General features: G+C 37.8%; 1 protein-coding gene across 3 annotated transcripts in view; it reads left to right on the top strand.

Annotated features, from left to right (window-relative positions):
• Kif16b (kinesin family member 16B) overlaps positions 1 to 17,313 on the top strand; it is a 269,825-nt gene that overhangs the window by 222,864 nt on the left and 29,648 nt on the right. For all 3 annotated transcript variants that reach the window (XM_048348767.1, XM_048348768.1, XM_048348769.1), the window contains one exon: positions 15,977 to 16,060. In XM_048348767.1, the coding sequence (XP_048204724.1) occupies positions 15,977 to 16,060 (84 nt within the window). The remainder of the gene's footprint in view (positions 1 to 15,976; positions 16,061 to 17,313) is intronic.

Below are 17,313 nucleotides of genomic sequence, written 5' to 3' on the forward strand. Positions count from 1 at the left end.
GCCACAGCTAGTCTGGAAAAGAGCGTGAGAGCCTCCAATAAAATGTGGCACTGGATGCAACTGTGAAGTATTGTGCAGCGTGTGCCAGATAGCATGTATCATACAGATCATCTCTACAGTACTTTTTTTTTAAATGAAGTACTAGACTACTCACTTGAAATTGGTATATTTTAAATATAGCAGTTAGGTTCTAGCCTCCCAAACAAAGCCCCTTTTGAGCAGTCTCTCTTCATTTTCCTTGAGGAGAAAAGAGGCAGGGTTAGTCTAGTTTCTAATGAATGCAGATTACAGACTGAGAGACCTTCCAAACAGAAGCATAGCTCTCGAAGGTGGCAAAAAGGAAAAGGGGGGAAAAAAGAAATTAGTTTCATCCCCTCACCTTTTTTTTACCATTAGAATGAAAAGTGAAGAACTAGCCTCACCCATTGAGTTTTTGTGAAATTAGTCTTTTGATGTATTGGTATTTACTTGATAGAAAGCTGGAAATTTAGAACAGTTGAAGAGGTGATACTTCTAGAAAGATCAGAGATGCCAACCATTGTCTGAGTTTTTAAAGGACTTTTTTTTTTTTACCACATTTAACAAGAAATTCTCCCTTCTGAGTTCTAGAGTCATGTGAGAATTGTTAGGAACTGCATTTCTAAAATTCCTGTGCAAAATGTAACCCCCCATTTGTTGGCATTAAGGTGAGGGCCTAATGGAGGTGATTAGGACACATGATGAAGCCCTGGTGGAAAGTGTAGTGCCACCTAGTAAAAGGGCCTGAGGGCACAGTGCCATCTGGGAGGATGTGACTTTAGACACTGACCACCAGTCACCAAATCTGCTTCTTGCCTTCTATGAGTAATACATTTCTGTTTATAAATTGCCCAATCTAAGGTATTTTGTTATGACATCAGAAGGAGTCTAAGATGTGTGCCTCACTTCTCAGGAAAATCATCTCAGAATGAAAGCAATTAAGAATTGCTACCTTATATATGTAACTGTAACCCCTTTCATCACCTTGACAATAAAATTAAATTTAAGAAGAAAGGAATTTCAATTTGTCATTGAGGACATTTTTGAAATAATATTCTTGGCTAGAAGTGACTGTGAAGCAAGTTTGTATTGGCCTGAAGAAGCAAACAGGTGAACAATATTTTATATATTAAAAGGTATCACCAAAACAAATGTGAAAGGAACTTTGATGGTTTAAATTACATAGAAGAGGTTATTCTGCCTGTCTGCATCTTAAGTAAATCATCATAGTTCAAAAAAATCAGTTTCTAGGGTCCCTACTGTCCAACACAGTCTCAATCAGAGGCATCCCTAAGGAGCCTCCCTTCTCCCTACAAAGCTTAATGTGCAAATGACTTTGAGAACCATTGAATAAAAAGGACATATGACTGTGCTGCAGTTGTTCTGTATCACATCTGACACTCTCTGGATGCTGCATTAAATGTCAGTGGGAGGGGCGAAAATGACTGTGCAAGAGTTATTGAATTAGGTTGTGGACTTTCAGTTTGTCCTGACAGAACTATTTCTGACCTTCTTTGATTTCCAAATAGTTCCCCCACCCCCCAAATAAAGATAGGCAAAGAAACTGGCTATTGGCCTTACATTTCTATTGGGCAGTTATTTACCATTCATCACTGAAATGCATTATAAACAATTTTATAACCAGCATTCCAGATTTAATATAAAAAGTATAGATCTACTCACCATCCAGATTATAGTGTCACCAACTGTAACCACAAGGAGCCCCAGGAAGCCTTAGATAAATTTAGTTGCACCAAGCCTTTTGCCTTTTGAATTTTAAACAGCAAACAGCTACATAGGCAGAGACAGAAGGCTTCCATCTTTCTGACCTGGCACCTTAATCAGAATCAGGTCTCTCACTGATTATCACTTCATTCTTTTCACTTCTGAGAATGGACAAAGGAGCAAAGAACATTAGTTACCTGGGAAACTTTTCCGAAACCTGTAGACTCAAATCCTAGATGAAGAAGTTGTGACTCTACAGTTCTGACATGAGGTCCAAGGGTATATAGATAAAAAGAAGCATCCCCAAACAATGCTCTCTGAATTATGCCTGTCCTTCCCTTTGTTCTTTCATTGAGTTTTCTTGGCTCAAGATTACTTAAATCTAAAAAGTGATATTTATTGATAAATAATCTTGAATCTTTTCAACATAACTGATAAACTAGTTAAGACTTGAACAATGAAGAAGAAATGGCACTTTGGTCAATGTCTTGTTGGTTTTCTTACACTCTACAACACACGGGGAAATGGCCAGCAGGGGTTTGGAATCATTTGTCCATTAGAAAATGTGCACACTCCAAGGGACCTCTGTGACTGCGTAGTCCAGCTTCACATTTTAAGAATGAGGAGCAGGGCTGGGAATATGGCCTAGTAGCAAGAGCGCTTGCCTTGTTGTATACCTGAAGGCCTGGATTCTATTCTCAGCACCACATATATAGAAAATGGCCAGAAGTGGTGCTGTGGCTCAAGTGGCAGAATGCTAACCTTGAGCAAAAAAGAAGCCAAGGACAGTGCTCAGGCCTTGAGCTAAAGGCCCAGGACTGGCCAAAAAAAAAAAGAAAGAAAGAAAGAAAAAAAGGAGCAAAGGCTCAGAGAGTATTTTGTTCAAGGTCACACCAAGTTTTGGGAAAGGAGAAGGTTTGTGTCCCCTATTTTTTTTCCTCATGCTCTTTGTCTGAGCATGACTTCCCCCTACAAGGGGAAATTTATGGACAGCTCTGGGTGAAACCTAAGATGAGAGATCCATTCCCTATGAGAATCTATTGTATAGCAATTCCCTATGGATGTCAACCAGATAACCAGGAATTGTGTTCTTTGTAGAGAATGTGACTGCAGTGATGAATTTCTAGCATGTGTTAGCCCCCTAAAGAGACATCATAGCGAGAGATGGAAAAAAGTATGAGCATTTGAGTTCATTCAGATTCATGTTTATTCTTAAAAATATTAAACTTAATATTCACAGGTCGGGATGTGTTTCTTTCAAAGATTACTGATGCATAGCTAAATGCTATCTGTTTTCACTGGCTCATGCCTGAGTGAAATTGACAGTAGCTTTGGCAAGAGTGAGACTTCATGTGGAAAAGATGTTAGCTTTATGCCAAATATAACTGGAAGTTAGTGCAGTCCTACCTAGTTCCTAAATATGATTTTAGACCTAGAAGGACTCTAAGCCTTAGCATTTTGGTTTCAAAAGGTCAACAGCTTCTCTTAGTGGTTGGTCCTATTGTAATTATTGGTCATTTCATATGCATCACCATCAAAGAATTCTTTCTTCCCTTTCCTTAAGCAGACACTTCAGGAAGAGTCTGGTGTGTGCCAAGCTCTGGTCTAGGCATGGGGCAAATGTCTATCTATACTGTGTAATATGGGGTCCAGTTACCTTCCAAGGTCTAAAGGTATCTTATAGCTCATTGCTCCTCACTACTGCTTCCATGTTGTCTGGAAGACTTACTGTTTCTTGCCTCTAACAATCTTGAAAGAGAATTGCTTATTTGCTTGTGAATATCTTTCTCAGTGACAGCTGTTCTTAAAAGGCCTTGGGAATGACTATTAATTTTCAGGAGTCAAAATCGCATTCCATCTAGTCAGCTGTGAGAGTTATAGCAGCCTTTTGATGAGCTTTCGTTGTTTGCCTTTCTCAAAAGCTAGAATTTACTGCCACAAACCTGCAGGATTGGAAGGTTTCAAAAACTGCCTGTTATAGGTAGATATGCCTGTGTGCAAAAGAGAGGTTATAACTGATTTGGCCAGTTAGACGGCCACATTCGCTTTTTATTTCTTTTAATCTTTAAGAATTGATAGGTAGCTGAGTACCACACAAAGAACATGAGTAGTGAAGGATGAATGGCAGTGAAGCATATATGTTAACAGTCCCGATTGCTTTCCCTTTATTTAAGGACTCCATAATTGTATTACTTCTCAGTTTTCTTAAAATGATTTATAGCCTAGATTTAGCAGATTTATTCTGAAAAAATTATAAAAGATAAGCAAGGACTTCTTATTACTCATTTTAATTCTTCTCTATATTTTAAAGCTGTCATTTATATTTAAAGTAGTAACCATGCCACTTATGAAAATTTATTGTCTGTTGCCTCAAAAACCACCTGGACTTAATACAGAGTCTGGCTCACGTAAAAACTGGACTTGGCCAAAAAAGAAAAGCTCTTCATAAAAAGCAAAATTTCCCATTACATTTAATATGCCTTCTCAATGGCAGCAGACTAGCCAACCTAGCTTATTATCATGTATAGAGATTGAAGTCAGCATGTAGGCTTGATGATTCTTAGAAGAAAATTAGACAGTTTTGTTTCATGAAAATTTTACTCCAGAATCATTATGAATTATTACATTATCAACAAAAAGTATGACCTTATTATATGCATGTATATATGAGTTTATATGTATATATTACTCTCCCTTTGTGTATGTATATATGTATGTATGTAATATGTACATACATACATATATATATATATACATATATATATATATATATAGCTTTTGTTTTTCCAACCTGGAATTCACAAAAAAATGACGTGAAATCTCTGGAATTCAAGCAAAATAAATGACATGAAATCTCTGTTACTTTGAAGTAACTACTAATGAATTTTTCTTAATATTTTTTCAAATAGTTCTATTTTTCAACCTGAAACTTAGTGGCTTATGACTTGAACATCCTAAATAAAGCTTTTTTTTAACTACTTGGGTTTTTAGCTTCTACATGTACTAAGGAAGAGAAAGACAAATTTTATGGAAAATCGAGACCTCAAAGTTACTGATTTCATTTTTCTAATGGCTTTTTATTTCAGTCATTTTTGTCTCTAGAAAATGTTTTATTTACTGAATTACAGAACAAGCTTGTCATTATGTTTCTTGTTGGCCAAAAGAATGTGCTATTTTAATCCTCATTTGTTTGTTTTCTATGTTTAATTCTGCATAATCAAATTTCATAATTATGGAAAGTAGGCCATAGGGCTTTGATAAAATATCTTTCAGCACTCTCTAAGCCTATCATATCTCCCACAAATATCCAATTTATTTGACCTCAGTCATCATTTTTAACTTTAATACACAGTTTTCCCATAAGTGCTCAAATGTCTTTGCATCATTTCCCACTCCTGCTCTGAGGATAATGGCTATAGCAGGAAAAGATACCATTCTGAGGGTTTTATTATGAATACTGCATCCTCATTTGTGTCTGTCCTTTTTCAGTTCTCTAACCTCTCAAAAGAAAACCCAAAACAACAACATTTTCATTATTATATTGGGCTCTATTTCTCTCTCCACACATCTTAGCCTCACTTCAAATGAGAATGCTATGCAGATTTTATGGACAGTAAGATGCATGACTCAAAAGCAGTACATAACAATATAGCCACGAGGATAAGTAAAGTATCTTCATGGTATCTAAGAGATTTTGATCATTGGCACCTAAGTTGCAGAATTTCAGACCTAAAAGGAAAGCTAAGTTGTTACTTACTTTCAGTTGTTACTTCATTTTAACAGATGATGAAACTAGGACTGGACTGGTTTTATGTATTGTCGAAAAGTCTACAATTGGTTATTTCTGAGCCGAGACTTGAAATCCGATTACCTCACATCATAAGTTATTAAAAGAAAAATACATATGCTATTAATTTAACCATTCCATTAAACTTGTAAAAAGAATAATCACTTTTTAGTGTTTCTATAAAAATGATGCATGTTCATTTATAACAATTTTGCATACTACAAGGCAATAGATTACCCAAAGTCATTCTTTAAATATACTTAATGTTACTATTTAATGCACATTATCCTAAGTATTGAAATGAACAGTCATGATAAAAGGATGGATATTTTTATTGATAAAAGGAAATTAAAATGAAAGAAGAGCAGGCAAAGTAATAACTTTAAAACACAATGTTCATTCTAGACATGCTATTTTAAGTACAAGTATTCAATTTTACTTGAACTTAACAGAAATAAAAGAAGTAAAACGGAATAAATTGCTAAACTCATTAACATTTCTTTGCCATAAGATATAAGTCCTCTAAAGTAGATGTGACTTTAAGAAAAGCATTATAAATAGCATTAAGGTATTAAAATTGATGTGTAGAGACAATTTGCATATTATAAATTATTGATGCTTCTGACAGACATAAAGTTACCTTGACTTACTCCCACCTCCCAGTTTTTAAAAGTTATGTTATTATTTTTAGAATGTCAAGATACATAGCATTCATATACTTTCATAAGAATATTGCACATAATTCCTTCTTAGTGGGAGTATAAATAAAAGCAGTGTTTATTTCCCATCATCTCCTCCCTTCTGAGGTCCCTCTGTTGTACTCTTCCTTGCCTGGGCAGTTTGGGTCATCTACTATGCTAGATGGGTATACCTGGATGGGTTTTACCTGAGTTCCTGTGTGAAAATATCTCTCACTTTTTCCTCTCTCCTCCTCTCTATAACAGGTGCTGTGGAGATTTTTTCTCATCTTCACAGTGAGAACACGATGAGCTCCTGGAGTTAAAACTCAAAGTAGTGTTGAGAACTGCTCTCTCAGACTAACCCCAACTCCTCCTGTTCCTTGGCATTTTTAGCACACCATTACTCTCCAGAAATTCCTGACTTAGAGTTTCTACTTTCCTGCCCATATCCACTCCAGCTGCAGGCCTCTGTAATCCTAAATAGTCCCTCCAGTTTGGGGTCAGCACTTTGTCCCATGACTCCATTTCCTTGCTGGATCTAGGAAGAATCATTGATTTTCAGTTTTGTTTGGCTTCTTGAGTGTGACTATGAATGATGATTTCCATGATCCTTACATGTCCAGTCAGAACTTACATGCCCCATTTTAGAATAATTTTAAATTCTAGATAACAAGTTTTTAGATTAAGGATGGTTCTCTATCATTACCATTTCACCACCAGTATGCTCATTTACCAACACTAGTGAGCCAGTATTGGTATATCACTAACCACAGACTATACTTTTCTATTTCCTTCGCCTTTACTGAATATCCCCTCTGTACCCTACAATACTGTCCAGAAAACATTACATCAGGTCTCTGTTGGCTGTTATTGCCTCTGACAGTTTTTCATACCTATTTTTTGTTTGCTTTGTCTCTAGTGGGGTTTGAATCCTGGGACCTTATTCTTTCACACATGCAGCTCTTCTTATTACTAGTTATTTTGGAGATGGAATCTAGTGAATGTCCAGTTGGATTCAAACTGCAGTCTTAACAGATCTCAGCTAGGACTACAGGCATTAGCCACCAACACCTCCTTCCTTTTGAAGGATATTTCTAGTTGAGGTTTGTCTGATGCTTAGACTTTTGTCTCACTTATCATGATTAGACAAGCGTTATGAGTTTAGAGGAGGCAGACAAAAGAAGTAAGTCCCAGAACCGTCATTTCAAACACTCATACTGAACTTTCTCAAACATTGTTCCCTCCTTTTCTAGTTTGATCTTTGTGCTATGCACACGTTTCTTTTCAGTAGACAAAGCATCCACACAAATAAGTTGGAATTCTTTATCTGCTTTTCCCCATCTGTTTAGTTCATCCTTTATTCAATAACTGAATTTAGGGTTATGTGCCATTATTAGTGTGTGTTTATTTTGTTTCTCAAATTGTTCCAGCTTTAGCTATTAGGGCTCGTTCAGTTGATACCTGTTTTGTGAGACCCCTCTGTCACTGTTGTGATTTTGAGTGTGTCCCTAGTTTCTGGCACTATAAGCAACTCCAGGCTCATCTTGCTTATTCTCTATTCCAAGCCTCACTTTTCTCCCCTCATCCTCCCCCTTTGCCTGTGTGGCACTTGTTTCATCTGGCTCTTTTGTAGAGGTGACTGTGTGGCTCCTATGTGTCTAAATTCTTCCTGGATAACTTTGGCTGGTCCTTCTGTTTTGTGTGCACTTTACCTGCCTTTAGCTTATGTTTCATTCCGTATCACCTCACTCTTTTTCATTCTTGCCTAAGCTTTAGTTTCTTCCAACTGTCTCTCATCGTTCAGTAGATTAGATTACTTTGAGGAGGACACCATTACATTGTGGAGGAGATGTAGTTACTAGAAAAGAGGAAAGCAGCAAGGCCTAGCTTTCCCAGAGTGTGTTAGAATTTTTCCTATGGATGTTTTTTCCTCAGTTTGAAATGCTTCTTATTTCCTGTGTTGTGGAACCACTGGCTGTGGGCAGTAAAACCTAATATCTGCCTTTCGGGTCCTGTCCCTGTAATACCAAAGACCTTGGCTTCTCCAGGCTCTTCCTCCAGCAGCTCCCCTCCCACCTTTTTCCTGGATGTGTGCATCCTCTGCCTTTCTCTTGTCCCCAGACTCAGATTCTTTGGGCTGATTGAAATACCTGAGAATTTGGATGCTTTGTGTGGTATCCGAGGCCCAGGAGGTGAGGTGAGTGTGGTAAAGGGTTAGCGTCTCTGGGCAGCCCTTCCATCTGCCTTCCCTCCTCTGCTCCTTCTGCTAGTTTTTCCTTTGCTCCTCATTCTTGTTGGAGTTCCTAATGCTGACTTGTCTTTCTGCACCACCATCCTTAACTAGCACTGTTGTGGTCTGAGTATGATTTGTACAAACTGGTTTTGTTGCAATCACCCTTTTCAACACCAGACTGTCAGTGCAAGTTCTCTGAATCTTACAGAAAGAAAGAAAATACTTTTTCCCTCATTACTGAATACCAAATGTCTTAAGCATTTTGTATAAATCAAAATTTCTTATGTGGGTCCCTTTAGAATTCAGATGTTGTGAGCACTATAGAACTTCAGGGACTTTAATTTTTGAAATATAGGACACTGTATTTCCTTTGTCAGAAGTTTCAAAGGAAATGAAAGAGGAGTCTCTCTACCTACAGATTGTTCCTGACAGCACTCTTCATGAAAATCAAAACTAGACTGCCTGCTAAATTAGAAAAATGAAGCAATAAAAATGAAAATGTACAAATATAAAGTACTTGAGAGGAAATAAAAAGGCCCAGATAATATTGCTGATTTTATTTGAAATTTTCTTTAAAAATGTGGAACCAAAACAAACAATAGATGCTAATATGAAGGGTCTTAAGTGGAAGATAATGCAGAATCTCCCCTCTCCTCTCTGAACCTCTTTTATATATTCTCATTTGCTGGAACTGGCACATTTCAGACAGCTGTACTTTCAGCAAAATGGAAAAGGATTTTGTTTTGTTTTAATTTTTCCTTTGTTTATTTGTCCTGGTCAGTTGCTTTTCTGGTCTTGGTAAATGGTTCTGTTTTGGGGCTATTTAGGTAGCTTAATTAATTCACAATTCAGACATGAGACCTTTGATTACTGCTTCTGCTATTCTGTTTTGAGAACATGTAAGGTTGTAGCTTTGTACTTACGGAGAAAACCAGGTCTCCTTTCGCTCAGCACCACTGTTGTAAGGGTTTTACCTACATCATTATTGTCAGGAGGCAGGAGCATCTACCCCCATCTCCATTCTCTAATTCAGGGGGATAGCAGCCCAGTACTAGGGCTTCTTTCTCCATTTTGGGGGGATTCATTTATTGGAAGTGAGTAAACCAATGCAGGTAAAGATAATTGATGGTCTTTTTTTATTTTTAGTTTTACTTTTTTGCCTTCTAGAAAATTGGATTAGGAATGGAACTATAAAATATTTCTGATCCACTCATATGCTGAGGGGCATCTGGGTTGGTTCCGTATTTTAGCAATGACAAATTGTGCTGCGATGAACATTGTTGTGCTGGTAACTTTCGTGTGTTCTTGTTTGTAATGTTTTGGGTAGATGCCCAAGAGTGGGGCTGCTAGGTCGTAGGGGAGCTCTATGTTTAATCTTCTGAGGAACCTCCATACCGATTTCCAGAGTGGTTGAACAAGTTTACATTCCCAAGAACAATGTAGTAGGGTTCCCTTTTGGCCACATACCCTCTAGCATTTGTTATTGTTAGTTTTCCTGATAATGAACATTCTTACTGGGGTGAAGTGGAATCTCGATGTTGTTTTGATTTGTATTTCATTTATGGCCAGTGATGAAGAGCACTTCTTCATGTGTCTCTTGGCCATTCTCATTTCCTCATCAGAGAAGTCTCTTTTTAGTTCTTTAGCCCACTTGTTGAGGGGACTGTTGGTTCTTTGAGGATTTGTTTTAGAGGAATTTAATTTTTTGAGTTCTGCATATATTTTAGAGATGAGGCCTTTGTCCGCTATATGGCCAGTAAAGATCTTTTCCCAATCTGTGTGCTTTCTGTTTATCCTGCAAGCTATGTCCTTTGCCCTGCAGAAGCTCTGCAGTTTGATGCAGCCCCATTTGTCCAACCTTTGTTTGATTTGTTGCATTTCTGGGCCTTTGTTAAAGAAGTTCCATCCTGTGCCAAGGAGCTGAAGTGTTTCTCCTGGCCAGTCCCAAAGAAATATGGACTCTATGGTTTCCCTCATAGGGAATAATTAGTACAGGTTTAGGCTAGTCACAGCAGAAGATCACAAGAGTCCAATAGCTTTGCCCTTCTGAACACATAAGATGATGCTAAGTGAAATGAACTCCATGTTATGGAAATGAATGTTATATCACTGTTGTAATCATTTTCAACATGCCTTGTGAAACCGTAGGTTTTTTTTGGTTGTTGTTGTTCCTCTTGTATCCCCTTCCTGTGGTTGTCCTCACTCGCGCTATCACTGTATCTCATCTGAGTACCCTGGATACTGTATATACTTGTATTAGAACTAGTGAAAGGAAAAGGAATATCAAAAGCGAGAGACAAAGGATAAAAAGACAAATGACTCTGAAAGCAATACTTACAAAAACATTTGGTATAAACCAACTGAACATCTCATGGAGGGAGAGGGAAAGGGGGAGGGGGAGGGGGAGGGGGGAATGAGGGAGGAGGTAACAAGTTATATTAGAAATGTACCCACTACCTTACGTATGAAACTGTAACCCCTCTGTACATCACTTTGACAATAAATAAATAATAAAAATAAAAAATAAAATATTTCTTTGTGGGCAACTCTAGTAGTCGTTCACAGCCCACAGGACATATGTTCCAAGTCTTGTGTGGACTGATACCTCAAGCTGCAAATACTACCAACCCCACATAGGGGAGGCTTTCTCCTTAGGCATACATACCTAGTTTAAACTCATAAGTTAGACACAATAGCATAATACAAATATACTGTATCTCTGTTAAGAATTCTACAATATGCTCTAGTAAAAATTATGCAAATGAGCATTCTCATACTCAAACTATTACTTAGTACATCTTCAGTGCTTCACCATAAGAGTTTCTTTCCTTGTTAAATCATAGAGAATCCTTTCACTTCAAAGAGTACTCTGTAGGTTTGCTTTGGTCTATCCAAATTACTAATATCACTACTCTCTTGCTTTTATGAAGTCAAACTATAAGGGTTCTGTGGACCTGGCACTGTGATACTACCCCAGTTGATCTGGGAGCAGTGATGAAGTGATGAAGGGCGGGTAGCATATTGAGCATGGATACATTGGCACAAGAAAGGTTCAACATGTGGGCAGGACAGAGTGAAAAGACACAAGTCTTTGTTACACTATTCAGAAGAGTGGGTAATTCAAGTCTTATGAATTGTTAACTTTTGGATTTGAAATTTTCCCACGCAGGGAAACTAAAGCTGTGAAACCCACAGATCAAAGGAGACATATTGCTCTCCTGTGCTTGCTATTTCAAGTCTTCAGAATATGACACACTTCATTTTGTCATGAATGCCTTAAGAAAACAGATATTCTTTTGATTTAGATAGATGTATTTAGATAGAACTAGTCAACTCTGCTGAATGAGAATACTGTCACTTGGCAGATAACATAGTAGATGGAAAGTGAAGTGACCCAGCAGACACTTGTTAGAATATTACACAGATTTTGACTGGATGGAATTCTGACCCTTCCTTCCTTCCTTCCTTCCTTCCTTCTTTCTTTCCTTCCTTCCTTCTTTCCTTCCTTCCTTCCTTCCTTCCTTCCTTCCTTCCTTCCTTCCTTCCTTCCTTCCTTCTTTCCTAACTCCCTCTCTTCCTCTCCCTCTCTCTCTTTTCTTTTCTTTTTTTTTTTGCTTACAAAATTTCTGATTGTATCTCATTTAGCTTGAGTTAATAGATGGCATGGCCTAACCAGCACTGCTTTGAGGTGCTCGCGCTCTCTCTCTCTCTCTCTCTCTCTCTCTCTCTCTCTCTCTCTCTCTCTCTCTCTCTGTCTCTCTCTGTCTCTCTCTCTGTCTCTCTCTGTCTCTCTCGTCCTAGGGTTTGAGCTCAGGGACAGCACCCCCACCCCCACCCCCCCTGTGCAAAGCTAGCACTCCATTACTTGAGGCACGGCTCCACTTCCAGATTTTTGGTAGTTAACTGGAGATAAGTCTCTCTCAGACTTTCCTGCCTGAGCTAGCTTTGAGACAAAAATCCTCATATCTCAGCCTTCTAAGTACCTAGGATAATAGGCATGAGCCACTGACATGGGGCTGAGATTCTCTTTAAAGGAGAAAGGTAGGTAGCTCCACTCTGTCCCGGAACTGGAATCTTCTCATGCAACAATGGGAAAACTTGCTGATGTAAATGTAATTACATGTGGAAGCATAATCACTGCAGGCAATGTTTTGCTGCGTATTGTGCATCATGGCTTTGACTTCCTACTTTGGTCCCACCACTGGAACAGGGCTTCAACAACTTGCCTCCCTCCCATTTAACTATGTATAAGAAAAGCCAACATTATGTTTGTCTTTTCATTAGAGAAAGTCTAACTAATCTGCAACCAGGGTGAACCTCCTGGGAGCTCATCTGCAGACCCTATCCCCTACATTCTATGTTCCACTGCTGTGCCTGCATCTGCCATTCTCCTGTTGCTTTGTTGGGTATCAGATCACTAGTGAGGTTCTGCTCACAGCTCTTGGAACTGTTCATGGTTTAGCAGCCATGTATCTGTGTTTCTGGTTTAGCATACTTAAGTCCATTTCCTTCATTTTCATCCTGAGTCTCCATGGGCTTCATACCTACTTCTTTCACATACACTTCCCACACTTCTTGTACACATGGTACCCACCATGTGCAGCATTGTCTTGAAAACCTAGACTATCTTATTTGATGATTGATATTGATTAATGACATTGGCCTTTCTAAGTTACTTACTCTGGACCTGTGTTTCTTTACTCTTCTGTTAAACGGTTGTATGTCATTTTCTTATGTTTATACACCTGAGAGCTCATCTTTTCTTTTCCTTCCAAATCAAGAACAACATTGTTATCATTTATATATAATTTTCTCCTAGGCTGGATATTAACAGACTTCATTTGAGAAATGACTACCTCTCTGGGTAATATGAATGCTTGCTTCCTGTCTGGGTCAGCCTCTTCCAGTCATCATAGTGTACCATTTCTGATTGAGCACATGAGTGTAACTATAAATTTTCCTTGACAGAGCCCATATTGCCTCATAAGAAAATGACAAAACAGCCAACTGAGAGAGCACGCTTGTCAAGCTTTTGGCAGCACTGTGTCAGGAAAGCACATTTGTATAGGGTGAAATTGAGGCTGAATAATCCTCTGAAGACATGCTCTAGTGTACCTGTCTTTTCTGAATTGCAGTGTAGGGAAGAGGTATCTATGCCACTGAAAGGTCAGATTCCAGAAAACCCTTTGCACCTTGAAGCCAAGCCACGTCTCTAATGGATACAGAGAGAACACGAGGACATGGAGGAGTAATGCTTCTTACTAAAGTTACCAGATCTCTTAAAACTAATAATTTGTGGCTAACTTATGTTCACTCTGCTTTACTAAATTGTCATAGAATCTTGTCAAGTCTTACCTTCTGTGGTCTTTTTCAATAGATAATAAATATCCTGGCTCAGAAAATCAGCTAGTTAGCAAGTAATCACCCAAAATTCACGTGGAGTCTGCCTTATCTCAGTACCAGATTCTTTCTCTTTACCTTGAATTGATTTTAAAGTTGCATATTATCAACAAAATTGGAACATTGGTGAGACATGGAGAGGAAGAGGAGATTCATTTCTTCTTTCTATCTTCCCCATCCCCACCAAGGTTTCTCAGCTTTGATAAAGAATTCGAGTGTGACAGGAGCAAACACCTGCCCAAGTGATAACTAACTTTGAAAAAAGACTCACCAGTCTTCAATGACACCTTAAAATAACTGTAAAGGGAGGGAGAATAACTAAGGAAAAGATAGATGTATTTTTAACACAGACACAAAAAGTTACAATTGTTAAAACCTAATAACTAGAAGGCTAATTAGCCTACAAGATATTCAGGATCATTAGGCTTAAGAGAAATGCAATTCTGTGTCACAGTAGAATGTCTCCATACCACCAGGATGCTAAGATGAAAAGGCCCACACACAATTCCAAGTGCTGATGAGGATCAGGAACAACTAAAACTCTCACTCACTTCTGATAACAGTAGTAGTTAGAAAAACTGCTTCAGAAAAACTGTTCAGTAGCATTGAATATAGTTGAACCCAGCATACCAAGTGAGCCAGCATTTCACTCCTAATAGCATTGACCAAGTGCATGTATCTGTCTATCAAAAACAAAAAACTAAGGAAAAAGGGTCATAGCAACACAATTCCCAATAACCCAAATCTAGCAACAGAAAAGAATGACCAGTTTATGGACTGTTCATATATGGGAACATAGTATAGCTATGAGAATGAGCAAATTATTACTTATATATTGACAAAAATGGACCCCATAAGCATAAAGCTTAACAAAAGAAGGTAAACAGAATAAGCCTCATATGCTGTGGTATACTTTACAGGAGCTTCAGAAACAAAATAACCAACCTATGCTGTTAGCAGCCAGTCAAGCTAGTGGTAACCCTCACAGAACTGGAAGGCAAGGACTAGAGCTAACGTATGGGGTTCCTGGGATCTGGCAATGTCCATTTTTTTAAACCTGGCTACTGACTGGGTTGTGTACTGGCTACATAATTGCTGAAAGCCTGAAAATGCTCCAAGTTGTTCCTTATTATGTGTACACATTTCTTTATGTCTAGTATACTTTAATCCTGTGTTTTTAGATGACTGTATATAAACTCTAGTCCTTAATTTTTGACTTGTTGTGCCATATAAATTTAAATCAACTTAATGATTTGCACAAGTATACAGTAGAAATTTTGTGGTCTTTTGCACTCTCCATTATGGAAGAAATATATATTTTTTCTCATAATTATGCTTCATTGGCTTCAATTTATCTGGATACATAGTAAGAAAAGAAGGAAATAGTAAATTCTATCCACACCAACAATTATTGCTACTTAGCATTCATTCTGCCAATGCAACTGACTGGCTGAGCTCTCACCAGATTACAGAGGCCTTCTAGCCTTGGATTCTTTTTTAAAAAAAAAATTATTATAATTTTTATACATCCAAGAAGATAAGCACTAAAGAAAATAGCTATGAAATTTCAAGCAGGCTAACACTAGTTCTGAACCTTCCATTTTTAGGAAATAAATTGAAAGATTCAACAAGAAGTCTTCTTTTCACATGAATAGTCTTCATTTGCAGTAGTTACTTTAAAAAAGGAAAAGGTGGACTGTTTAGAGGACTGTTTACACGTGTTTGGGTAGTGTGTAGAATGAGTTTTCAAACTCCTAACACAAAAGTAAATGAATTTCAGTAAAGAGAGGAACTGAAAGAACAAACTTGTGTTTTAAAAAACAAAAGGATAAAACACCATATGGTATAGAGTCGGATATTGTATGAGAAAAAAAAATACTGAAAATTGTCTCAGTCCTTCCTAAGAGTTCACACTAGCTGTCTGCTCATGTGGCCTCTCTGGGCATGAACCTCAGATTGCTTCATCTTTAAAGGTGGTACAGGTAGGTGGTGACCATGCAAGGATAGACCGCCATTAAACTTCAGCCTCTTTCACTTCTTACCCCATGGTGGAGATTACAAATAACTATTTAATGGTAACACAACGATCATAAGTGTAATCAAAATGCATCTTTTTAATACTATGTCTTTCAGCTTGCTGCCCTTGAATTTCCCCCAAAGAAACTATTTGGAAACAAAGATGAACGTGTGATTGCTGAGAGGCGAAGTCACTTGGAGGTAACATAATTATGCTTTTTATTTTTATTTTGTTCCTCTGTATAGAGCAAATCTTCCATCTGATTGATTGGCAAGAATGATTTCTCTTCACCCTGTTATTTCTGTGGGTGAGCATAATGATACTGCTTCATTAATACAGGAGATGGAAGTAGTCTATCGTAGTCATGTTATCCGTTTCTTTGAAGTGTAAGTCCTTATTTCCCTCTGATCTGGCAGAACATTTTTTTCCTAATATTTTTAAGACATATTTTTTTTTCCTGTGGGTTAGGAAGCAGGATGTGAGAAAATATTCACCATAGGCAGATGGTGTGTAATATAGAAGGAAGGTACAAAAGCTTGAGGCAAAAAAAAAAACTTGGAGTTAACTAACTAAAGATTTATAGTATTGCACCATTGTTGCTTTTTCAAGACATTTGGAAGCAAACAGACATAGGCCTATTTTAGTTTTGGATAGGCTTCACTGGACTTATTTTAACTTAATCTCCCAAGCCAGCTACATGAAGAACTAACTTTAATACAACTGCTGTTTTTCTACCTTACTGCCAGTACATTTTTTTGGCTGCTTTATTTGGTCTGTATGTCTTTGGGAATATGGTTGCTTCTTTGGTTAGAATCCGAGTCTATGTGCCAACTGTTTTATTGGGAGTGGCGGAATCACAGAGTATGGTAACTGGTAGCTTTCAACTTTTGATCTTTCTCTTGCCTTTGTGAACAGGCACAGAGGCAGACAGGGGCAAAAGTACAAATAACTTACTTTAGTGTCCACAGCTTTCAGGGGGCCTCTCAAACTTTCCTAGGCTACTTCTGTATGAGGAAGAATCATGGGATTTATTGAAAGTAAAATGAACTAAGTTGAAAATGGCTGTCTGTGTGTTCTATTTATGACTAGTACACTGGGAGGAATAATCTAGAAGCTGGAGGACTGTTGAGAGCCAAAGAGGATATGTGGGGAACTTGGAGAAAGTGCAGACTAGGAAATTGCTGACCATGAGGGATCCTTAAGAGTTTCAGAACCCTCAATATAGAGTTGTCCTAAGGAAGAATAAGTTCCAGAATTAGGCCATGTGTGCAAATGTTTTAGTTAGACCATAGAGTAATATATTTGAAGAGGTCCTGGTTAAGCTGAGGTTTGAAAGGGTCGTAAGACTTCTAAATTCATCCTAGTATGGTATGAGCTGAAATTTCAACTGAATAATTTGCCTTCAAGAAAAAAATTACTTGGTGATCCATTTTTTTTGTACATTAAAAAATTT

This window comes from Perognathus longimembris, chromosome 6, assembly GCF_023159225.1.
Source record: "Perognathus longimembris pacificus isolate PPM17 chromosome 6, ASM2315922v1, whole genome shotgun sequence".
Lineage (NCBI taxonomy): Eukaryota > Metazoa > Chordata > Mammalia > Rodentia > Heteromyidae > Perognathus > Perognathus longimembris.